Raw genomic sequence first — 26,018 nt, 5'->3', positions numbered from 1 at the left:
TCTCAGGACCTCTCCTGTCATGGGCTGAAGTTCTGGTTTGGTGCAAACATTGTTGCAGACCTCGGTGAGCATGTGTGCTGTTAAATCTCTGATTTCGTTGTGTCTAATCGAAGGGTACCCCCCCTTAGCACAGGATAGTGCATGCTCCACAGTGAATGTTGATCCACATGTGCATTTCGATGGTAAGTTCAGGGGGGTCCAGCCATACCGCAGCGCCAGTGCGTCTTGGAACACTTGCTTGTGCAGGGTAAATCCGTGTTCTTAGATTGAACATAGATTGAATAGGGAGAGGGATTGGAAACGGAAGTTATATCCGCGTTACGCCGGGGTTTAATCGAGGTTGTGTATCTAACGTTGGTAAAATCTTGTCTGCTAGATTATACTACATTTGTACTAAAACTTGCGCTCTTGACACCATATGGGACACAGTACACCGATGAGTTGCACAGTCTTAGCTACATAAAGATCTCATTGCATGTTTTGTACCTCTAGCTCTCTTCACAAAAGTTTTTTTTTTCCAACTGATGCTCACCATTAGTGGGCGAATGACGTTTTAGGGGGGCTCTGAATATCTTGTAGTGATCATAATTCATGAAACATTGTTTCCCGCGTGTTGAGCAACCGTAACATGGATTGACATCAAAGGCTCTTTGGTGCCATGCTGCAAATTCAATGTAAAATGTCACGTGATACTACTTCCGTTTCCAATCCCTCTCCCTATTCAATCTATGCTGCCAACGTGCAAGTTCAAGCTTCTTCTCGACAAAGAAGCTTTAACATCAAAATCTGCCACTATTTAAACCAAGATATTGTTCTGTGAAGGTATACATGCTGTAAACGCAGCGCTGTGGTACCCAGGTGAGTAGATATACCTGTGACAAACAAACAAACAGACCAATGGACACTACTATACCCGTGGCCGCCCACACGCGCCTCGGGTAATAAGGGACAAAATGAACTCGGAATCATGAATGATATGATACTATAAGTGACAAAATGAACTGAAGCAGAGAGATGATGCACTCTATACTAACGGTAGTGCATTCAGGAAGGATAAATGATTGATACTAATTATAGTAACGACTCCTGATCCACCTCATAAATGACATAATTATAGCTCGATCATATCTCTGATGTCGGACAGTGTCAGCGCCAGCTCACTCTCCTTCTCTCGTCTGTTGAAACAATAAGAAACTAATAATCGCTAAAACCTTGGCGGTTGTATATTATGACCTCTTACAAGTATATTATGATTTTGATTCTAGTAGATCTATGTATGCACATGAAAACCTATAGAGGGAAATGAAACTTGAACTATACAGAGCAAAATCAGATTAAAAACATTGTGACAAGGCTTTGAAAACGACATAATAGGGCATCTTTCTGCATGGGAGTTCTGCATGGACCATTTGTAGGATCTGCTGTACACCACACGTGTAATGGGGTGCCTCAAACTAAGCCAACATGCAAGAGAAGCTAATCTGCCACGTATTAAACTAATAACTTGTTGTGTGGAGGCCATGCTGTAAACTGTAAACGCATGCAGTGCTATGCATGGCAGCCAGGTGAGCAAACCCAAACAGACAAACCAATGGACTATACAATAACCTGTCGCCTACGTGCCTCGGGTTAATAATTCATAAACATGGCAATGTACACAAAGTCATGACTATCATCACTACAACTACTAAAGTATACTAGGACACTGAGGCTCATACACTGCTTATTATACATAATTATATGCAGGTGCACTTCCATAAAAAGTGTAACAAAGGCGAGTGCCAGAAATGAACGGTCTTAGCTCTAATTATGCACTCGCCTCCAAGCTACAATTTGAATGTGGCCATTAATTTTCTCCATTCGATTTCTGCGCCGCCCCAAAAAATTCTGCTGCTTTTAATAGTCTTTTTACATATATACACACTCACCGACACTTGTCTGGCTGAGATTTAAGGAGAACATGAATCTTTTCCTCCACAGTCTTGCTCACCAGGAAACGATGGACTTTCGTTGGTCTGGAGATGATAAACAACGGGCACAGGCACATCATGACATGATACAATAATTATAATGTGGAACAAAATAATTATACACTCAGTTCTACCACACATTGATTCACACATCACACAGTGCTTGTATCCATCACAATAATTATAAGTGCATGATATACATTCCGAGTTTAAGAATGCAATGTCAAATTTAAAATGTACACTGTTCCAACCTGGTTTGCCCCATGCGATGTATGCGCCCAATGGCCTGTAGCTCAACCCCCAATTTGAGAAGTGGCTCAACAAGGAGGACATGGGAGGCTTCCACAATATTTAGACCTTTTGACCCTGAGTGGAACGGCAATAGGAGGACGTTGGTGTCAGGAGAGCTTTTGAAATGGGCAAGATTCTCCTGGGGGCAATAGCGTTTAAGTACATTTTGAAGTGTGAGGTGTTGGGCATGCACTAGCAAACCTGGAAAGTTTTCTTGGTTTTCAAGAATCGGTAGTCTATGTTGTTAACTCCAAGGGCAGCAGCAATAATGTCAAGTACATCCAGCCACTATAACAGATATACATGAAACAATTTAATGTACAGATCGAGTGGTATTGTGGAGATAAAACACCCCCTTCCCTATACTTACAGTTGAGAACACAAGACACTTTGATCTAGGTTCACTCTGTTGAATATGAAGCAGCGTACGAACAACTGCTGCAACCTTGGTAGAGTGACAGCCCTGTATTGGAATATCCTCTCGATAACCTTCCTCCAATCCTTCTCGCACATAGTTTACATTTGAAATGCGAGACGATTCTCTACAGAGAGGGCACTTAACAGTCACACATGGTTGGTAATGGGAGTGAGGCTGCTGTTGAATGAGAGATGACGTACAGTCCACACATAGAGGGTGTCCACAAGAAAAGACGGCCCACTGTATGTGAAGGGACTGGGGTTACCATAAGTATACACACATGTACATATAAGACACGCTAGAATGCTGTAATAAGAAAACTAATTTAAACAAAAACTTTGTGCGTAGATATGTATGTAGTGACATGTTGGCTGACTCACCTCCGTGTGGAGGGCTTGGGAGCACACTGGGCATGTTTCCTCAACACATTTTTTCTGTACAGGAAAACAATCAGTTGTATTTGCGAGAACATGTACCTAATTTTTGCAAAGCTCACATTTGGTTGAACAGTATCGTTTACGGTTAAAGATTATGAAGATACATGTCAGTCCATTAATCAAAACCTAAAAAAATGTGACTAGGAGCCTAGAGAAGCTTTAGTTGTACTAGCACGTACTCCAACCGTTGAGCACTTTACAACACACATGCACCCGACAAACACACACAACACACACACAAGAACAGCTTTATACCATCATACCTCTGCGTCTACTAGGAACTACGCATAGGAACTAGATTCAGTTGTAATGTTACCTTTGCAAGGTTTTTGAGATATAGAACTTGGCCGACACACTTTTTAAGGTCACGCTCAGCTACATCCTTCTCAGAGTCAAACTGATACATTTTTTGTAATACCTAAGGTGGTACAGGTACAAAGCTTGCATTAGTAGGTAGTAGGTGAAAACAAAATCTCCATCAATTCCTTGAACTACGTAGGTCTCTTCTTAATCAATCATTGTCACCTGATTTGGATGTATAGCAAAGGAAATCTCTCTACCACTGTAGACTTCCTCCCGTGCCATTTTACGCAGTCTGGTAGAGGCCATGTCCAACTCATCATGGACTCTCAATCTCCGGTCCAAGGTAAGCCAAAGACTGCGAATGGCCTGTATAACAATTATGGTTAAGCGGAACAGATAATCTGATGGCATGCCAGCTAATGCAATCATAATTTAATAAAAGTCTAGAAATCATTCACTCACAGTGTATTCTTTCTTTAATTCTTCCATGTAGCTCAGGTAAGCTTGCCCAGATTGCTGAAGTTTCTTGGGAAATCCTTAGAGAAAAAGAACTAATAATTTCAATCTCGTATGCTTCGGTGTGGGTGAAAAGAATGTCGAATTCCCATTTTCCTATCACAGAAAAAATACCCCCTAACATATACCAAGGCCAATTTTGCCGTGTGATTTGTTTGGTTGACCAATGTTGTGGTGAATACACAGTACGTATTATACATCAATAATAATAATAATTGTACATGTACAATAGCGACGTATAGTTCCAAGTTTCTGTTAGATCATCACCTTTTTGCCTATTCGAGTAGGACCATAATGTCTTAATGATTTTTTCCATCAGACTGGGCTTGCGGGACCCTCCACCATGTTCATGGGACGTTTGCTCAGCCCACTTATCATGTTCATAATCGGAAAACAGCTGTCTCTCATAGGAAATGGTTTTAGATTCAGTCACACATAGCAGACAGCTGCTCAAACATAGTTATGTAACGACAATGTAAAACACAATAATAGATAGGCTGTAGATTTGCTAACTAGTGTTATGTTTACACTAGTTAGCAAATCTACAACAGCCTAGTGCAAAAAAACCTACAAAGGGCCTATCTAGCCCTATTAAACAACAATTCGAGCTTACAGTTGCTTTTCAACCTCATCCCGGTTCGAGTCAGAATCTGGCTCTGGTCGGAGGTGACAGGAAGAGGCGTGGTCAATCAGCCGGGAGATAGGGCTGGTACAGAGATCGTCAAGGAGGGAGATCACACATTGACGAGTAGACTGCAAGGTAAAGCAAAACTATAATGCTCAATGGAATTGCTTTGTTATGACTTTAGAACATGAGCAAGACTTCGACAACTGAATACGAAACTGGCAATTAATGTATTTATTATAGCGTCTTTTTCAAATCAGCGCCCGTGGCGTACTGAGAAAACAAAATTTGGCGCTTAGAGTTAGAACGTGAAGCCGTTCCAAGGCTGTAAAGTTGTATTAGAAAAGAAATTGCCTCAATTTCAGGCAATTTCTTTTTAATTACCAAAGTGCAAAAATTTACATACAGTCAATTGGAGCAAAGGACTTGGCGTTTTTATTACATGTAGGATACAGTAAAGGACGGTACGCACAGAATTAGTCCAGTATACTAAAACTTAGCTGTATATAGATAGCACTTAATTCCTGTGACCAGAACATTAATTTTACATTTGCTCTTCATTTACCTGAGTCTTATCTGCATGGTCAGTAATATAGTAACTGATGCCACTGAGGTCAGAGAACCTGGTGAAGGAAAACAATTTTAAGTACGTAACTGTTTCACCCACTTTATGTCGACTTTAAAAGAGCAGAAAGTAGGTAGCACAGAATTATGTACTTCCTGCTCTAATACTGTCAACATAAAATGGGTGGGGGAAACAATTAAGAAACATTTCAGACCGTCACTGTCCGTATGAGTCACTGTATCAATTGTTACGCTGGATTGTAGAACAAAGCTGGGATCAAGTGACCGCCACTATTATTGAACTACAGTTGAGCCTCGGTTATCCGAATCCCGGTTATCCGAATCCTCGATTATCCGAATGCTAGAGCATAGTGCAATCTGAGCATGCGCAGTAGGAAATTGCCCACGTGGCTGGCAAAAAGCCAGCTTTTGATTATCCGAATATTTCACTTACCCGAATGGGCCCGGGGACAAAGGTGTTCGGATAACCGAGGCTCAACTGTATAATGCTCAAAGAATACTCGAAAACACTGCCTTGTTGCATAATTACTTTCACAAAAATATTTAGAAAGTTGCTGCTATAATTATTTAAATTCACTCAGTGAATCGATTTTAAGTTCAAGTGTGTATGTCTATACTAACGATTAAAATATTTACCGTGGAATAGATTTTGCAAGTACTTTTGCTCCCTGCTCACACTCTATCTTCACAGCTGCGACCAACTCCTCATCAAGACCATGCCCACACAGCCACTTACACACACTCACCCACCATGGCTGAGATGGAGTCTAATTGTGAATAATTATGTGTTAAGGTGAGCCACATTGAGAAACGTAACCTGTATGTGAAACTTACAATTCGAGGTCTGGGTTTCTTCACTTCTGGTTGAGTCTTCTTGTTTTTAACAGGGCTACTCTCAATAGCCAGGTCATCAGATAGGTCGATTGATTCTGATTGTTCACCTTGGGATTGTTTGCCTAATGCCTCCGTTTCAGACAGCTCTGTTGGCTTCACAACCTGGTCATTTTCACAAGCTGTAGTGTCAGTGTCAGTTTCCTTCTGGGAAATATTTTTGTCTCCTACACTCTCTTTTCCCTCAGCAGTGGACTGACCATCTGAGGCCATGGCAACCTCTTCTAGAAGTTCGGCAGGTATCTCCTCGAGGAAGCCAGCTTGCATCCAGTTGCACTAGAGAGAGACAAACATGATTATGTGACTAAAATATTGTTGACTTATGCTTGTCATTTCAATTGCAAGACTCACCTCGCTTTGAGCCAAGTCAATGTTATTCTTGGTAACAAACAGTCCCTCTGCTGCAACCTTCACCTGACTTTCCACCTTCTCCGTGTACTGTGATCTCAGAGCAACCGCCTAAATACACACACAAAACATACATGTACATAAGAGTAAGACTAAGGTGGTTGTTTTTCAAATGAGGAAGGCAATAGCTAGAAGAAAGTTAATACGAAGACAAAGCGTGCTGACATACATGTAGTTCCAGTGGGCCCACCCATAATTAAAAGTGCCATTGACCAATACGTATATCACACTGTTAGCAAGAACACTGAGACCACACCTCTTCCATTAGTGTACTGTCCCTGAGGGAATGTTCATATCCCACTAATCCACGCTGCAATAGCTCCGCAAGATTTTCCATTGTGTGTATGCGTTGGAGCTTGTCACAGTCTATGTCATGACTCTGGTGCTCCTGCCATGCTGTCATTGCCCTTCTGTAGCAGGTTGATGCTGTAAACAACTGTATGGGTAAAGGCATATGGATTTACAGACGTGTCAACATGCACTGAAATGAATCACTGAAATAATTATGGTCCAGAGTTTAGACACGTGAGCTTGGGACTCACACAGGCATTCAACAATGTATGTGCATATATGCTCTGAATTAAGTATATTACATACATATTCCTGCTTACATCATTTTGAATGATGAAAATGCCAGCCAGGCCGTTGAGTGCAGCTACCATTGCCCTGAGGGCCTCCCTTGCCTCCACTTTGGCTTGGGATGTCAGCTTCTCAAGAAGTCGTGGCATGGTAATGTAGCTACATGGGGCAAGCAACAACTATAATATAATTATAACCAGAGAGATCTCTCAGTCAAGCTTTGACAACTATCAATTAAATAATTAAAAAAAGGTGCTAAGCACGTAGATCCTTACTTCACGGAATCAAGCACCGCCTCAATACAAGTGGTGTCTACAGCATGCATGCGCAAAGCTCACAATGGTTGCTGATTCTGGTATTGAACGAAGCTCTGTAGCTCTTTTCTCACTCTTGTACATGATACGAAATATATACAGCTCTAGTGGGAGACCAACTCAAAATTTATCCACATAGAATGCTACGCACAATTCTGGAAAGAGATTCGTAACACTAGCTATATCTCGAGAAAAAAATACACGCATCAAATTCAAAGAAAACGTCGCTAAAAAATAGAAGCTTCTAGAAATTAAAACATAATTATTATAGACACACAGACAGACCCACCACTAGCAGTATACCTTGCTGCGCATGCGCAACTGAGACATAATTACAGCTGGAACACACACACACACAAACATACAATCAGCTTTATCATAATACTTATGCAGCTATACGCCCCCCTCCCCCGAGGCATAATTAAGAATTAACGGTGTCAGCTCTGGAAACAAAGATTACTCTATGTACATGTAGTTAAAGTACACATGTAATCTCTCTACACGCGCATACTCAGACTGCTACCTACTTCTTGTTTCCCATGCTGACCGGTAGGTAGGAGCCACTGCGAACCAGTTGGGGGTGGCAACAGGCTTGCCTCAGAGTATGTAGGGGAGTCATCAGCTGGAGCGAAACAGAGATGACTATTGGATAAGATACATATGGCATGTATACCTGATAGTTGGGACATAGTCATGACACATCTGACATAGTCTAATGCATCAAAAATAATATCAGGTAGAGTAAAAAACTATTATAAGGGTGTTTTAGTAACCAAAATAATTATTTAAAGCGCCCAAAACATCTCCCAAATTACAACAGAATGCCCCTGGATCACCATACGTTTCAACTCCCCCAGCTAAAAATCCTGTATTAATAAATCCTGCACCTTGTGGAAGGTGGCCTGTTCAAGGCTGGAGAGGGTACAACCAGGGGCCAGCCCGCGTATCACATTTTCTAGGTCAGTGTGACACTTTCCTTGTTGTCTCTGGTAGAAATAAGCCTCTACTGAGCTGAACTGTAGCCAGTGAACCTCCTCTGAATGGCCTGGCAGGCACAACTGTGATACATGCATGACGTGAGCTGAACTTGTTGGTATAGAATTATGTATATACACTACTTCATATCCTATTGCATCCTGGCGTATAGGTAGATTAATAGAAGAGGGCTTTTGGCGTTAATTATTATCTATAAAGTACACACGTAGGTTGATTCAAAATGATCCAAGACCCATATTCACCTCACTAGCTACATCAGCCTTTGAGTTTCTCCACATGACCTCAGCGAAGAGTTCTACCATGGGACAACTGTTGCCATTGAGGTAGGGTTCCCATAAGAGTCGTGAGAACCAAGTAGAGTGCAGGTACGGGTCTACCTTGAGGAACAGCAGGAGGCCATACAGGTCTGGAAGAAGACAAACATAGCGATGCATCTAAACATGGTTCCGACAACAACAAAGCTTACAAGAGGGTTACAACGTACAGTACATGAAATTACATATAAATAGCAGCTCAAACACGTACATATAATATTATGAGTACTACCTACATGCAGTCATACTAACCGAGCAGCTGCCTCTGCACAGGTGTGCCTGTCACACACCACCTGTTGACTGCACTCAGTTTCTTGGTCATTTCTGCAGCCCTCACGTTGGTGGATTCCACCATCTGGGCTTCATCCAGAGTAACCTGTGAGATACATATATGTACTATACCTGCCAGCGTAAAAGTATGGTGCTTCTAAGGTGTGGCAATTAACAATAAAATAATATTTACCCCTCCTGGGCTACAATTCTATTTCCTTTAACCAGAACAGACAATATTAGGTGGTAGTACGGCAGTGAGTGTGTTTACGAGAAAGTAAAGTCATGAAGCTTGAAGCTTGCTAACTATTATAGCTAGTTGAAACTCAGGGCTCTTCAGTTAAGCACATGCGCACTACATGTACATACACATGGAGCCACACCACGGGTTTTGTTTCAATGCTGGCATACGAATGCTTCTTTGCTGACACGACAGTTATCCATGTCCCAGTAACTTATATAATATACACAGCACTTGTTTATTAAGGGTAATGCTATACACAATCCCAACTTATGCCTTACTACTTCAGAGCAGCTTAATTAGATGCAAGGGTGTATAGTAAATGCAGATTAACAGCAAAGTATTTTGCAGACTGTGCATGAATGTATGTCTTTTCTGCTCACCCTCCACCATAGCAAAGCCGGTAGGGGGCTAGGTGAGTAGTAGTAACGCTTCCTCTTTCGAAGGTTCTTAGACATCTCATGGCTCACAGCATAATAAAACTCGTTGCACAGGGTCTCGTACGATACTATGACAATATCATAGCGAGCAAGCTCAAGGGGAGACACACATCTGCCTCGAGAGATGCCTTGGTACATCTATTTAATTAATGCACAATTAACAACAGGGCCGGAAACCAAACATGTGCGATACTCACATAGGCAGAGATAACTCCTGGCTGTGTGTGCTTGGTTATTTCATCCATCCATTGTTGAACTATGGCCTGAGGTGAGATAATCAGAGTCGCTCCACACGGCAGGGGCTGGGTAAAGGCATTGATACATTAATCATAAACACACAATTAATATAAATTCTGAAACTACATGCACTCGATATACACCTTATAAGATGGACTGAATGAGTCATGTAAATGAGGTATGCTACATAGAACTATACATGTATTGCTGCAACTAACATTTTCCAGTAGACACCGCACGCAGTAAAAATGTTCTCCATGTCTTTGGGAAGAGTAATCGACACAGATAGTATGGAACCAGACGAGGCACAACTCACATTGCACAAATTCACCCTCATAACCATGGTCACTGATGGCTCCACAAAGACACTGAATGACATCTGAAGGACTATCAGTATCTTTAATGCAGACAGCCGGCCTTTTCTCGTGTGGTCGATGAGAATCTACAACATGAGGTAGAGGGGCACCATCATCTAATTTGACGCCAGTTTGCATTCTGGCGATGTCACTAGGGCTTGATTGTGCTTCAAACACTTTTTGGCCTTCATGCGCAGCCAACTCTGTCAAAAGCTCCTTGTGTTGAAGATTTGTACAACTTCTTTTACTGTCTGTGCCTTGAATGTCTGCAGAAAGCAATTTCGTTTTTTCCTCAACTGCAGCACTCTGTTCAACATTTTCAGAAGTAGAAGAGTTCGAGCAAGAGCTGTTCTTTGATTTTTCACCTGGCCATGGGTGAGCCAGAATGAGAGCCAAAATCTCAACAGTCTTTCCAAGACCCATCTCGTCTGCCAGAATGCCTCCCTTTGGCGAGGGAGCAACTGGGAATCGCTGCCTTGAGAATCTAACAACATGATGACGTGAAGTGCTTTTGTAATTTGAAATTATTATGACATCACTACTAGAGTAATGCACACAAATGCGATACTAATTAGGTGCAATTGCGAGCCATCCTGAGTATAGTATGGCTAACCCTAACCCCCTAACACATTGTGCAACAGTTTACACCTATAACTTTACCTTACATCTACTCCAGCCTCAACATTATGTAGCTGCATGCAGAGGAATAAATAATAGTCGGTCATCGGTCAATTTCCGAGCAATTAGCCTATTTGACCGACCATTTAGCTACTTGCTTGGTCATAGTGTCCTAGCATGCGAAGATTGAAGGCCAAAGGCCATAGTATGATGCGCATGCGCACTAAATTAATGATCTCATATCAGCCATGTGTATTTGTTCATTGCACAAGAGCAGGCTTATATAATTTTATAGCTATGTAACAGAGTGACGAGACGACTAGGTAAGCTACTATTAATTAAGCATTACTTTACCCTACCTAAACTGTGTTTATAGAGATTACTAAGGACATTGCATCCGTGGGTAATTTAGTGTCCGACCAATATCATCTGATGGCAGAACAAAACGTATTATGCTAGGACAACTTGTCAAGACAATCAAGATGTGTTATTTATACCTCTGGCATGTAAGATACAACTATAGTCCTCAACAACGTAGAGCCATTACCATATGCATGCCAGGTGGAATATACAACTGCCAACTGTATAGAATACTAGTGAACAAAAATGTAATGCTTCTGCTGACTCACTTTCCAGAAAAGGAGTTGAAATATACTTCCTCGTCTGATGTAGGCAACCTCCACCACAGCTTGTGAACACCCTCACCATCACAACCACCAGACTCCTCACTCCTGTCACAAGCTCCACCAGGCTTACACTCCTCCTCCTTCCCTATCATCCAATTCACAGCCTTGCATTGGTAACTGCGGAGAGTAGCGGACAGACCAAAAGGGGAGATCATTGCAATGGAACTTTTAACCGGAGACTTGTTACTCTGTTTGGTTTGCACCTCCTTGTAGAAGTTATTAATAGCGTCAGATACACTGACATAGACTGAGCCTGTACAAAAGTTGGAAGGGCAAAATAGTATATTTTATTATAAACTGCAGCTCTATACACAACGATTCAAGAGGAGTGTTATAAAAATTAATGTGAAAACCGCAGTATGTATAAGGATAGGAGCCTGCAACAATAATTACTCCTCGCAAGCAAGTCATGCAATTTTGAGTCTATAACAATTAACAATGTCGCAGTTAAGCTGGAGAGAATTCAGCTGAGTTGTGGCAAGGAATTGAGATTGGCATAGCTTCAGGGATGTAGGTCATCCGCTAGGACTATTTTATTATAGGAACCCAGTTGAGTCAGCAACGAAGACTGGAGTGTTCGCACCAAATTGGTAATGGGGGTCCACGTGGTCTAGTGCACATGTGTACTGAAGTGCCTCAAATTAAAGCCTCGCATATCTCTACAGTTGTCAGTGCACAAGCTTGTTAGCTTTTGTTTAACAAAATATTTTCACTTGTTACACTCACACACACATACACAAAATACAAAAGCTGAGGCCATACATGCATGTAAACACCGTGCAGAATACACGACAGACAGACAAACAGACCTGGTAGACTACTATAACCCACGGCGGCCTACGCACCTTGAGTTGCAACAATTATAACTCACCAACATTTCTAGTATCACAGGTGTCCAAACAGCCTGGATGTAGTGTTTTAACCAATTCTCTGACATCATGGATTTGACTATAGCACTTGACTACTTCAGATGAATCAGCAACTGTACAGAGCGACTCCATCGCCCACACCTCAATAACGAGCTCATTAACAAGAGGAGTATCACCAATTGGTGCTGCCATCAATCGCATCTTCTTCCCAGAGAGCAAGCCACACACATTTATTTTCAGTGGCGGATTAATTTCACTCACACACACATACACAAACTGTGTGCCATCAGCAATTTTGAGCAAAGGGGGTGCAGCTGCAAAGAACTCAAGTGACAACTTGAGAGAAATTCCACATTCCAAAAACAGTTTGTTAAGAGGTATGTCACCATTAAGTGATACACACACCTTGCCTATGGATATGCAATTTGATATTAATTGGTGTGTATCTCGAGAAAGAAATGCTTCTTGTCCAGGTGTATAGGAATGAAGGATGGGAACGGAACATTTTGGGGGATGATCTGGAATCTGTACGACTGGAAACGACAGGAGTGTATTTTCTGAGATAGTAGGGGAGGCCAAAACAGATGGAGAATTTCTCAGCTTCGGCTTGTATGTCACTGCGACAACCGCTCTCTTACTCTTTCTTTTACGTTTTCTTGTTGCTACTGCAAAACGAAATTTTAAGTCAGATCAGGGTTATGACTGTAGCACATGCATGAAGATTATATCAGTGCACATCGAAGGTTGTCACGAGACCTTATTAAGTCTCTTTCTTTCCACACATAATTTATAATAATGTACCATTGGAGAGCTAGCTAGCTGTCATACGAGATCCCAGAACAGATAGCCTACCTCGGGCTCAGTATGAACCCGAGCTGTGTACAGTACACCTACATTGTATAAGCTATTTATAAGCTGCATGAAAGGGACTGGCCAGGTGACTATCAATGACTCGACCCCAACGTAATGTAATTATAGTGATGTCACTGCCTTGCATAAATACTGTAGTTACACATGACCACTGAACTGATAAAAGGAAATCAGAAATCACACCCTTAGTTGATAGTCACCTGGCCAGTCCCCTTTCCCGCAGGCTGTAAAGAGGTGGTGTCTCTAATCTAGTGGAGAGGAAGTGGGCGTGGACATGGGACCCCGTGGGCCTTGGCGGAGTTTGCTCAATTGGTTATCTATTTTCTGTTATTCTTCTTTTTCCTCTACAATTATACGTATTATTCATGCTGCTACTATAATGACAGCACCGCGGGTGGTGATGCCTCGGTGGAGGTGCAAAGCTACGTACATAACATAAAACATAGATATTCGAGAAGAGGGGTGGGAAACGGATTACGAAAATGTCAATCCGTGTTACGCCTCAACAAAACCCAGCAAATGCGCGGGAAGTCCATAGAAACCCTTTACTCCGCTGATTCTAGTGTATATTTGTTGGATCACTAGACACTAATAGAGCAGCCCAGATACAAATTATTAAGTTTCACCTGTTTTGAGGTGCTTTCTTGCACTTTTTGTACCTGCTGCCATTTGAAAAGTTCATTCTACAACTAGTATATAAGTAGGTACTAGTTTTCTTAATGTATAATGTGAAGAAAGTATGATTGGATTGTTGCATGTAAATCATGTATGAAGACTATGTCTGTTTTTAACCCGAGGTTGTAGTTAATATGAGACTACCTTTGCTGTGTATACACATTCTGTAGGTTTACAATGTAATGACATTATTATTATTATTAAGACATAGAAATGCATGTTTAATACGTAATTCACATTTCGAAATGTGTCGTACATGTGGTATCAATGATACATGTATGATATAATTATAATTATGTCACCCTATACTAATTTTTTTGGTAGACTACCTCGAAGTTACTGTTACACTATAGAAAGGACGAAGGACAAGGAATGGTGAAAGCGTCAAGTTAAATCCAGACCAAAACGAATAACAAATCAACTCCCACCATTGTTATATATTTATCGTTAATTAAATTTTAGTCCCACCAACCAGTTCTCATAGACTTAGTAGATTTACGCCTCTTATAGATGTGTTCACTCATGTTCTCATTATTCTTTCGAAAGTTTTCTGTTTATTCTTTCCTTCACAACTCCTTGCCAGTATCCCCTCTCTTAAATTTTTTTTACATTATAACTTCAGTTTAAACCATGAGTGTATTTCAGCTATTATACTGCTGTTTTAGCAATTTTGGGTCAATATTATGACATCACCCGTAACGCGGATCGACAGTGTTTTTTAACACAGCGTTTCCCACCCCTCTCTCGAATATCTCTGCATAAAGCTACTAGATCTAGCTATTAGCAATAGCTTATACACACATTATAATAATTATACCTTGCAGCTCTCTTCTCACTCTTGCAGCTACCAATAGCTAGCGTTCTAGTGCAGAGCTAACTACTAAGTAGAGTAGCAACACTCGGTGAACAAGTTTTGCTACGCACTCTTCTAAAAGGCAAGTAAGGAAAAGTACACATACTCGAGACGAAGCATTATGTTGCAAATCCACGAATGAAAATCCAAGAAAATATGACTAAAAGAAGCCTCTTCTTGCATTTCATTGATCCTTGAGCAGCTGTAGCACACACACACACACACACACACACACAAACACAATACCGTATACCTCGCTTGCGCATGCGCGCACCGAGGCATTTGTGAAGTAATTTACACTGAATTTTAGAAGTCTGATTGAGTGTCTGAGTTACAGTATAAAATCAATACAGGAATGAAGTACACGTAGAATCAAGTTATATCGTCAATAATTATCTTCTTTTCGATAATTCAAATTGTATTACATAAAAACCAGCTGTACTGTAGGTAGTCTTTTACGTTATTCAAGCTGTTACAAATCTTCTTGTTTGTACCTATTTGTTTTGCCAAAGTCAACAGAAAATATATTTCCCAGAATAATTCTCAATGCTCGGGGAGCACAGTCTGTTCGAATTACAGCGTCACCCTAATAGAAGCACCAAGTTGACAAAGTAATTTCAAATTAAGCACCGAGTAAATTCTGGAAGTATTTATTGCTGGTGCTTACCTATTTATATAATGCGGCCTTCAATCAAGGCTATTTATGTACATGCCATTTATCAACGATATATTATATAGCCTTGTGGAAACAGCTACTAGTACTCTACGTTCTATTGCTAAGCGCCAAACCAGTACATTATATTTGTGCGCCGGCCGCGCCACTGTCTAATTAATTTTTTGTGGCGCTTTTCCTAAACTAGCATACAATCCATCAAGGCCTAGCGTGGCTAGGGGAGTGTATGCCCTCCATAATACCACAAGGGACGTATTCTTACTAGATTTAGTCAGTGGTTCATTGCCAATGATTTCGGGCAGAGAAATTTGTTGATTCTGCATCTGTAGTACTCCACTCCCAATAGTCAGCTGCTTCTGTCTAGGGATGTGTTGGTAGAAGGAAAAACGCCTTGCGTCTCTCTCAACGTCTATTCTTTGAGGATTGGTTCTCTTCCTTTCAGCCATCATGCACACTATACATATATATGTACGTATCATCTAGCAGTGCACTAGCCCAGCTGTACCTTCATTGGCAACAGCTTGGTCTCGAGGCTACATCAACCTCTAGCTAATTAACTAAAGGTCAAGGGTTCCTATAATTATAGCCTGGTTGCTACTATACTATAATTATATATGTCTATGTTCTTAGCCTCCTGAAAACTGCTAGATCTAGCTATGGATCTAGTCAATTACAATTAGCAGCTATGAAGAGAAGATTTGTTGCATGTGATCTCCTAGTATCTCCTATCATATTAATTAAATCTACAAAGATACCATACGACTTTGTCATTCGTTCAGCATACATTGACACACGAAAAAGATAGAACTCAACAGTCATTTTTGCTGAGGCCTTGAAAGAATTACGCAATCTTGGGCTCATTGTGGACTTTGGAGTTGATAAAAGTGCATCAAATGCACAATTTTATGTGCGTTTCTAGTTGGACTCCGCCCAACTACAAACGCGCATAAAATTTATTACGAATTACGAAACCAAAGAAATGCCAATTTTGCCAATTTTGCCAATTTTTATTGGATTGAAGTGCATCTTTCAGAATTAACTCGTAAAGAAATTATCAAATCACATATTAATTAATAATTATATAGCTGTCCGTTATCATTGTATCGATATCAAGGAGTGTATGAATTTGCATCGTTTTTAGATACCGATGATTTTTTTCCCCACGAATACCTAAAACAATTGCTGTTGGTTTCTAGTTCTATACCTACAACAATTCTTTGTGAATGAAAATGATCGATGCAGCTGCATTTAAGTTTGTATAATATTATTTCTATCAATATATATAGCTACTTTATAATTGTATTTACGTACGTATGCATGACATAATTATATACATGCACGTATACGTAAGGTAGATACCTGTATTATGAGTCAGGGGATATTATGGGTCTGATAAAATGCTTCCAAAGTTTCAGTATATTCCAAAAGATAACCTGATTTTTATAATCACCATATCTTAATTGTATTATGGCGTAAATTTTACATTTTTCCAACGATTATCTCCAGAGAAATTTATAATTAATTAAGCTTAGGTGATACCAACATTTACCTTATAGTGTACAGTTCGTAAGATTATGATGGCACAAGTTTTTCCAGATTGCGGTTTAACTTAACAATCGCTAGCAAGTCTTAAAGATGGAAATGTAACACAAATTCAAGCCAGCTGGGACACACAGAGAACACAAAATATATTTGCAGACCGTCCCTGACATTCCAAACCCAAGTCCACGCTCCACAGAGGGGGTACCAACGTGAACTATCCTGACGATACAATAGCGTTTATGGCTCATGTAAGGCATTACGAGTTGTAACACTTACCCAAGAATGTTAAATGTGAGTCCAGGTAAAGTTCAATTAATCATTGCCTCAGTTTCCATACCCTTGTCATTAGAAGTAATAATATAAGTTTTTGTAAGTTTACTATTAAATTGTCCACACCTTGGTGCTGATTTCATATAACAACATTATCATTAATTATAATTAAGTTATTCAGATCTACCTCTATTAAGTCTCTACTACCGAGTACCGGTACATTATACACATCTACAAATGAGATGGTATCACAAAATTATCGTACACAATAATTATAGACAATCAATGTTTAATTCATATGTGGCCCAAACACTGGTCTACGTGCGTGCTGCTTTTGGTGCCCAGAAAACATAGACACAAAGAAGTTGCTCCAGCCTCCCATTCTATTCCTAACCAGATCAAACTTTTGCGGCTCGTTCACAGCCCTTTGAATGCTTGATGAGTCCACACAGGTCACTGTCACAAGGTTAGACCCTGTTTGCCTCTATATGGAGTATGTGTTATTAACGTACTATGCAGTTAACATTAATTAGTACCTTGATAAAGGCTTCCATAAACTCCAGTAGTGATTCAATCGGAAACTCTTCACAGATTGTCAAATCCACTTCACATCCATTTGGAATTAACCTATATACAACAATATTAATTGTACTTTATATATAAATCTAAAAGCCTACTTGTCAAGGTTTAGTTTGTTGTATGGCTTCAATGTATCCACTATGTCCATTGGGTTCACCGTTGGCACTGGGCGATCCTGTATATTTGTGTAAAAATTATCAAGCGCCTGTGCAAATGCACACACACATGCACACACAAACAACTAGCTTGACCGTATGTATACCTCCTGCGGCTACGGCCCAAAGTATAAATAACACCATAAATAATACCAAGGGCGTATATATACGCCCTTAATTGATAATACATTTATATGCAGGTGCAGTGTAACCACATTGAGTATATTTACTTGTGCAAATGGCTGCGGACTACAATCTGAAGCAGTTGGCTGTCCGTTTAGACGCCCATCTGGAGTAGCAGCACAGCCAGCACCAACACTGAAGTAACTCTCGAATGTACCACTCCCTGTCATAACCTTTCATGGGTGGTAAATTTGCCAGCTAATTTTTTTACTCTTGAGGTTAGCTCACTTGGAAAAGAAAAGGTTTCCCAGGCACACTGTGTTTCTTTTTTAGATCCTCATACATTTTTGAGATGTTTCCTTCTTCATAGAGAGCTTCATAAGCAATTTCATTCATCTCAGTTGCCAACCATAGAGCAATATCATTGATCTGCAATGAACGGCTTTCATAAATGCATGCTACGCATTTTAACAGTATACATTTTTACCTCGTCATCAGCAGTGTCTGTTCCAAATTTAGGAAGAGAAAGAGCATGCTCACGAAGCTCCTTGAAGCGCTCAGCTGACATAGTACTGTGCAGAACACCCACACCAATTTCATCATAGAATGGCTCCACAGTTCTATAAGGCACATGTCATAATTATTATATACATCATATGCAATTAATTTTACGATTCTCCCCAGTTGTTGATTAGAGCCATCCTGAGATCTTCCAATGTGGTAACGTCATTCTCATCGTACACCATTTTCTTCACGTTGTAGAGCGAGTTTATAGCGTTGGCAAACCCAACGTACATTGGGGTGAGGATATGGAATCTAGTAGGTGAGATATTTATTAGTAGATGCAACCATAATTATATAAAAAATTCATACAGCTGGTCCTTTCTGTGTAATTTTTTTATTACATGATCACGTAGCCTCTAGGCAAAATTTGGTACGGTTGTTGTGGTATAAAACACGAAGCATGAGAATCCCATGCAATATACAGGCAGCTAACCCTCAATCGGGTTTGTGCCTGTATATTGTATACAACAATCGGTCTCATGCTATATCTATTACTTGCAATGTACTACTGTTAAAAGGGCACAATTAGACGTTAATATACATGTACAGCCATATACCTTGATCCACCATTAGTCATGTCCGTGCCACTGTCCACACATCCCTCCAGTAGACACGACAATAATGGTGAGGGACAGATTTTCCAAGGGTTCCCATATGCACCCAAAATGAGGTTGTACAGGTTCTGAACAAGCAGCTTGAGGTGCATTCTGAAAATAGCCTGCAGCAAAATCATAATTCTATACTCAGGGAAGTGGATTATTTTGAGGACGCCAATAGCCTGTCCCACAACCACTATAATTGTATGCACCCAAGTATAACTCTCATAGAGTAATTATATTTATATACATGTGCGCGTATTACATGTATAATTATGTATACTACCTTAAATTCATCCCAAGTGTGGATGTCTTCTGGCAATGCAGTTCTGTAAGAAGATACTCCACCAGCAAGGAAGAGTGGTCCGGCACCCTGATAGTTTGCCCCAGAGTTTAGTGAATAGATGATAGCCTACATGTAAAGAAGATCGAGGTGACTAAATTACAGTTACAGAAAAAAACAGACTCCAAGCAAGAGGCCTGACATGCATGAATGAATCCCTATACAAGCGAGTGCACTGTTCCTGTATTCTGCCAATGTACATAATTATAGTAGTGCACTGGGCATCAATAATATAAGAACCTATACATGTATATACGTACATCAAGCTATATAGCACAGTAGCTAGAATATTTTGCGTGTGAAAAACCCAAATCATCCATCTTTGCCATCTAATTAATTACATTTGCGTTCTAGAAAGGATCGTGATGTCCTACAAGTATCGATATAGGTTTTCGCAAAACGATCAAAACTCGCAAAATCAGAGTTCATAAAACATTAGATCTATAGTAATACGGTTTTTAAATATTGCTTTAAATGATGCCAGAGATAAAGTTGTGATTTGCTGCACTGGCTTTTGCAATAAACAGCTTATACAGTGAACGTTTCACGTGTAACAGGACGCGAAAATAACGAGCTTAAAACGATACAATACCTTTTTATCGTAATGACCCTATTCATTATGGGGAATGATTGTGGATCTATAAAGCAAAATTTGATCAGAAAACCATGTTTTTTTGTCGTTTTCGAAGATCGCCTACAAGTTTCAGCTATACTAAAGCATACATGTAACCTATTATGTTTCACTACTGTCTCATTCATTAGCAGTTAAAGAAGTCCATTGACAGTGTCTAGTTTGCTCAAACAGTTCATTTTTGTGTCCACACACACACACATACCGACACACACACACTAATCACTCTACCCTTGTTGCACATGCACGGGGTAATTATGATAAACTGAGTAGGGATTCGTGCATACTTGTCAGATCAATTCTTCATCAGAACATACATGCTATTGCATGTTGGCATGCAAACATACCCTTAATAGGTCGATATACGCAAATTTAAACTCTGATCTTCCAGTGAACATGGGCTCATAGCAACCATCACACGAATAACCTCTGGCCACTGCTTTCAGGTCATCAGGCTCTTGGAGACCAGAACGCAGGTAAGACTGGCGTAACACCTCATATAACCCTGAATGGTTATAATAAAGAAACGTGCAACTGAGTTCCTGCATGTAGCTAGCTTACATGGACAACGTACCATCAACCATTTTATCATCATGGAAGAGTATTGGGTGAGCTCCGCCACTCAGCAAAGCTTTAGCTGCCTCCATCTTTACAGCTTCGGGTGTTAAGCTGTTAAGTCGCAGAGATACACAAGGGGCATTAAGCGGGAGGCGACGACAAGCCTTCAGACACATCAAGGTTATTTCATTGCAACCATCAGAACCATCTTCTAGGTAACCGCCAACTGTTATCTGGATTTTGGAATAGCTGTAATGTGATATCTGCATGTGTACAACAATTATAACCGTTAACCTGTTGAATCCATTGGTTCAAAGAGTCTCCAGTTGGGAAAGGACCTCCTCTGCCAGTCACACATGTAGACCCATATGTAGTGTGCCCATAAGGGATGTTGTAGCGATTTAGCACAGCATGCTCATCGAACTTGATGAAGAAAGCGTCAATAATCTCTTGTGCCTGTAGATGGGAGAATCAAAAATGGCTATAATAGGGATGCATGCAGGAACAGTATATTTAGCAAATCAGCTAGTAAGAAACCTTTTCTTCGGTGAGCATTTTGTTTTTGACATCTCTTCGGTAAAAGGCTATAACAAGTTGGTCTAGCCTGCCCACAGACACAGCCTGGCCCACAAGATGGAGGCAGCAATGCATGGAAAACACAAGTTGCACAGCATCACTGTGAAACGCAACATTATTGGTTAGTTAAAATTCAACAAGATTGCCTATTTATATTGGTGCTCACTGGAAAGAAAAATCCTTCGAGTCACGGCCATGGGCAATACGTTCCATACGGTTGGCAATATCCCTCATATTCTTACGATCACTGGATGAAATGAGATAATTGTGAACACTGACAATTAAGTCTAACAGTGGAATCCCACCTGGCCTGTGATGTAGATGTGTGTAATTTCTGTCCTGTTTCTCTCGCTAGGTTGCTGTACCGCAACATATACTGTTGTACACCCTATAATCATACATAATTATAAGATTATATAGCAACTATATATACACTCTTATTTCTATATCAAACACATGTATTACCTCGAAAGAATGAATGGCACTCTCATAGAACAGCTGTTGATCAGCAAGATTAGGGTTCTTGCTTAACTTTCTTAGCTTCTCAATCATTCCTTCCACGCCCTGTACGTACAATGCAAATTTTACAAGCAGGTTTGGTTGACCCTAAAGCGCAGAAATGTTCCACTATACACACACACATGTGCATGTACTGTATACCACACTAAGCTATAACCTTTAGACGACAAGCAGAGGAAAAGTTAACTATTTTCCATACCAACTCCAAGATGTAGTGATGACCAGGAACGATGTGGCCCATGTTCCCAGCCTCAGTGAGACCTAGACCAAGGGATAGATCCATCTCAGCACCCTCCTTGAGGTAAGGCATCACTTCTTTGCCACTTCCAAAAGAGAGTCTGTCAGTGACCCCAACAATCAGATCCTGTGACGATTATGCATAAAGCAGTGTATAAATTCAAGACTACTTGTAATAATAATATTATGGTGCATGTCTACATGCGCATGCATGCAAATACTGCTGTAAGTATATAATTTATACCTATATATATGTACACATTAGAAGATATCGCACACAAACCTTCGGATCAATCCGGTAGGTATCAAAGTTTTCGGAAAAGCCATATATCTTTCCCGAAGAGTTAGGAACACGCCTGAAGTAAGAAATTATTTTTGCTTCAACAGTCATACATGTAAGTATTTGCATATAGTTACTTGTCACTAGTGAACACCTCTCCCAACATCTTCTTGTAGCTATAGCCCTTTCGAACTTGAATAGGGCGATCCATGATTCCTTTCTCATCTTCACGAAGAAATTCGCTCAAATGCGGTAGTCGTGGAACATCAAATTTGTGAATCCTATAATAATAATAACATATGATATAATTTTCTAAAGAAACTGCCTATATAATTATGCTACACCCAGCCTATAAGTTCAAGTACTCGAGTGCCTCAGGAATGGTCAAAAAGTGTTAGAAAAGCTAGGAGCTTAATGGGAACAGAAATTTGATGATCTTGAGGTAGAAGCATAAATCTATGCATGCATGATGATGATAGAAGTTCGGGTTTTGAATGCGTATGCCTTAACTCAACACAATTTAAATAGACTTTAGCTAGCTACTAGATTATTGGTGTTTTATCTATAGGTAGCTAATCAATATTTTCTGTAATGTGTTTCTCAGAATAATAATTCATAGTGCCATATTTCGGAGGACCATGCATATAATTATTTTGAGATTGGCAGATAAACATTTCGCAGATTTTATTTGATAGTCCCTTATAATAGACACATACAATCATTCCAAATTCCGAGGCACACTTTGCAAAAACTGCTCGAAACAAAGCCACATATGGACTATAACTAGTGTATAGTAAGTTCTAGTTTTTGCTTTTATTCGACAACGGAGCTTTTATTCGAAAATCTGATATTATATTTGCTATCGATGCTGTAAACATACCACTAAGTGCATATTCAGAATACACAAACAGATCGACTATACTTTAACCCGGCCAGGAGGGCCTCGGGTTAATAACAGTTGTATGCATATCTCGGCCTGCACATAGATACGTACCGTCGATCAGAAGTGTATGAATACAGTATAATGGAGAAATTATTATTTTTATTTTAAACCACCAATATTAGAGGACGCAACGTCATTGACATAGGAGCCATGCCCGAAATGCCAAATTAAGGCTGTTAATCATAATAAGTATGTACACATTTTAGATCTGCTGATTACAAATTACAGGTGCACCACTTGGTGCAAATATGCTGATCTCCATAAATTAAACGTGTGCTGGAAGGATATGGTGCACAACCAGTATACATACACATTTCAGATCTGCATGCTGATCACCATGCACACAAAAAGTGTGCTGCACAAAATTGATTAGGTGCAACATACAACGTCTAATAAGGTTGGCTATTTTCATTACGCTTACCATGTGGAGTGCCAGCGAGCAAACAGCGCGCTCATAAGATAGAGAATTCTCTTGGATGGAGGATCACCATGAACATAGTTGGTGGCCATCCCATGTAGATACTGAATGTGGTTGTAGAAGAAAGCAGGGTTTTTGCTCACATACTTCATCCAGAATGGAATGGCAGGGTAAATGTCAGCATCGGAGAATTTTGGGAGAGAATCCAACTCTACTGTATTGGGGCAGTAGAACAGTCTTCCAAACCTAGGAACAAAATTAATTACTTCTTCATAATTATTTACAATTTACTTACATTCCATGCACATGAGTCAGCATCAAGTCTTCAGTGAACAGTGCTTTTGAGTGACCAAATAAATTTTGCACGATATCACTGAATCTCTCAGCAGATTTTCCAAAGGCAACAAAGAAGAGCCCTTCTGACATGGGACCACGATCAACGCTTTTATCCGAACTCGGAACAAATGGTAGACTTTGTCGAAGAAGCTCTGTGTTGGTCCCATCTCTAGAGTTGATCAACCTGGCCCTCTTGATATGGCATCTATCATCCAGTCGTGCTAGAGTTTCACTGTACATGCTGTCTCGACCTATCATATTCTCAGAGATAGGGATGGAATAGTCATGTAAAGCCGATTTGTCAAACTTGAAGAACTGAACAAAAGCAAAGCAGCCTCCTTCAGGGTTAGGGGTATCCATAGTAGAAGGAATTGGTGGCAAGACCACCTCTCTGGAAATATACAACACTGGTTCATGTGAGGGATTTGATAACTATACTTACTGTATATGTTAAGGTTAGGTAAGTACATACCTCACAATCGACACGGCATCAACAGCATTGGTCACTCCATCTTGAAACTGGCCACCAAATATTCTCCCTTCGTTTTTCTTGTAGGCGGCTGTTACCTTCAGGCGAACTGATACGCCAGACTTCCTAAAACCCTTAACATGGGCACGGACCATCTGCAATGATCAGGAATGTTTGAGGTGCAAACCATGACTCGACTACAATTATAAACTAACTATGTTATCTTTCCATGTCGTCATGGATGTATTTACATAATTATGTAGATCCTAATTCTTACATGCAAAATTATACAAACTCACTGCCAACATTTGCTCACTGTCCTCTTTACTGTCTGCTTTGAGAAACAACCAAACGTGACCATTTGTGTAGCGTAGCTTGGGCTGATTCTTCATAAAGTTGTCAGTAGGTGAATCCATCATCTTAGCTGCATTCACCACAGGAGTGGAAGGCTTCTTGTTGAGAAGCTGACACCAGTGAATCCAATAATCAAGATCAAATCCGATGTTGAAGCCTGAATGAGCTTGCTTTCCTTTAGATGCACTATTTTGGCTTTGATCGATTTTTTCACAGAGCACTGTAAGCAAAAAAATACAAGGGAGCATCTATATTTAGCATAAATTTCTTACATTTGAGCTCAGTCACGAGTGAAATAATAGATCTTTGGATATCTTGATCCAGCTTATCATCAGCAAATACCAGGGTTGCCTGATAACCATAGCTTGGAAAGTAGGGTAGAGCTTTTTGGAATGGAGGAAATTGGAAAGGTTGGGAGGAAAGATCCAACTGAACCAAATCTTCAGCAATATCAAGAAGCTTATTCCCAGAAGCCTGAAGGAACTCATCATGCGAATACTGATCTAGCACTTCTTCTTGAATCACACCTTTGAAACCTTGGGCATTTGTAGCTTCAGGGTGTGTTAATGAAAGAGTAAGAAGAGCAAGCACAAGCTTATGAATCAATAATTCATTACCGCCGTTGGTCTTACGATCTTTCAACATGGACAAAAGTGAAAGAGCAAAGGTAACAGCCTGCTTGTGAGGACGGTGCTTGTTAGCCTCTTGCTCAACAAGGAGGGTGCTTATGAAACTACTGAGCTCATCATCCCATTCTTTATGAGATAAATTCTTTTTGCCACTCAATCCTTCAAAACTAGCTTCAGCAGGAACCTGCAGATTTAAAAATTAATGTTGTCAACTATTGCAATAATAGCTATAGTATAATTATAATGTTAAACAAATTTAGCTATATACACTGACATCTACCAGGTGTCGACGTACCTTTCTCTTTGTTAGAGAACCAAGACGTTGGTCTATTGCCTTTCTAACCCATGGAGGGATTTGTGAACTGCTCATTTTAAGGCCAGTATTTTTCAGAACAATAAGTGTCTAAAGTTGGTTCTGCTCATGTGTTTTACTGTGGTAGAGATCCACAGGTAGATAGGTA

At 40.2% G+C, this 26,018-nt stretch overlaps 2 protein-coding genes across 3 annotated transcripts; both read right to left on the bottom strand.

Moving 5' to 3' along the window:
- Positions 1-958: 958 nt before the first annotated feature.
- Positions 959-15,953, bottom strand: LOC135350951 (E3 ubiquitin-protein ligase SHPRH-like). Of its 2 annotated transcripts, XM_064549838.1 has the most exons (27): positions 15,698-15,953; positions 12,367-13,029; positions 11,439-11,748; positions 10,054-10,675; positions 9,796-9,900; positions 9,542-9,736; positions 8,900-9,023; positions 8,576-8,739; positions 8,225-8,395; positions 7,865-7,959; positions 7,056-7,182; positions 6,701-6,880; positions 6,388-6,495; positions 5,980-6,312; positions 5,782-5,912; positions 5,126-5,183; positions 4,549-4,688; positions 4,203-4,381; positions 3,882-3,955; positions 3,642-3,785; positions 3,433-3,534; positions 3,060-3,113; positions 2,632-2,919; positions 2,463-2,549; positions 2,222-2,400; positions 1,929-2,015; positions 959-1,175 (listed from the first exon to the last, which is right to left on the bottom strand). In XM_064549838.1, the coding sequence occupies exons 1-27, from the start codon at positions 15,912-15,914 to the stop codon at positions 1,112-1,114; spliced, it is 5,001 nt and encodes a 1,666-aa protein (XP_064405908.1). In that variant the 5' UTR covers positions 15,915-15,953; the 3' UTR covers positions 959-1,111. The 2 variants fall into 2 exon arrangements, 1 of the variants encoding a protein (XP_064405908.1); XR_010399338.1 differs by lacking the exons at positions 959-1,175; positions 1,929-2,015; positions 2,222-2,400; ... (1 more) ...; positions 2,632-2,919; positions 3,060-3,113 and having other exon boundaries at positions 3,882-4,031.
- A 1,427-nt stretch (positions 15,954-17,380) lies between these two features.
- On the bottom strand, positions 17,381-26,017 carry LOC135350932 (uncharacterized). Its single transcript, XM_064549798.1, has 25 exons — positions 25,853-26,017; positions 25,201-25,741; positions 24,874-25,148; positions 24,578-24,729; positions 24,065-24,496; positions 23,773-24,015; positions 22,546-22,689; positions 22,412-22,484; positions 22,091-22,255; positions 21,838-21,936; positions 21,678-21,760; positions 21,539-21,619; positions 21,334-21,472; positions 21,091-21,252; positions 20,813-21,029; positions 20,586-20,743; positions 19,551-19,676; positions 19,226-19,386; positions 18,777-18,920; positions 18,592-18,724; positions 18,393-18,533; positions 18,212-18,337; positions 17,925-18,001; positions 17,784-17,874; positions 17,381-17,731 (listed from the first exon to the last, which is right to left on the bottom strand). Exons 1-25 carry the CDS (start codon positions 25,925-25,927, stop codon positions 17,537-17,539), a joined length of 4,233 nt encoding a protein of 1,410 aa, XP_064405868.1. The 5' UTR covers positions 25,928-26,017; the 3' UTR covers positions 17,381-17,536.
- Between the last annotated feature and the right edge of the window lies 1 nt (position 26,018).

The sequence above is a fragment of the Halichondria panicea genome, chromosome 17 (genome assembly GCF_963675165.1).
Source record: "Halichondria panicea chromosome 17, odHalPani1.1, whole genome shotgun sequence".
Lineage (NCBI taxonomy): Eukaryota > Metazoa > Porifera > Demospongiae > Suberitida > Halichondriidae > Halichondria > Halichondria panicea.
Note: the sequence above shows the minus strand (reverse complement) of the source record. Positions and strands in the feature narration are given on the sequence as shown.

Coding starts and splice junctions, on each gene's coding strand:
- LOC135350951 (XM_064549838.1), bottom strand. CDS start 15,914: ATGATACGTACATATATATGTATAGTGTGCATGATGGCTGAAAGGAAG. Junction 4,689..5,125: donor ACCATGCAGATAAGACTCAG/GTAAATGAAGAG, acceptor TTTACCTTGCAG/TCTACTCGTCAATGTGTGAT. Junction 2,016..2,221: donor CATCGCATGGGGCAAACCAG/GTTGGAACAGTG, acceptor TATCATCTCCAG/ACCAACGAAAGTCCATCGTT.
- LOC135350932 (XM_064549798.1), bottom strand. CDS start 25,927: ATGAGCAGTTCACAAATCCCTCCATGGGTTAGAAAGGCAATAGACCAA. Junction 24,497..24,577: donor GATGCCGTGTCGATTGTGAG/GTATGTACTTAC, acceptor GTATATTTCCAG/AGAGGTGGTCTTGCCACCAA. Junction 22,485..22,545: donor GAGGTGTTCACTAGTGACAA/GTAACTATATGC, acceptor TTCTTACTTCAG/GCGTGTTCCTAACTCTTCGG.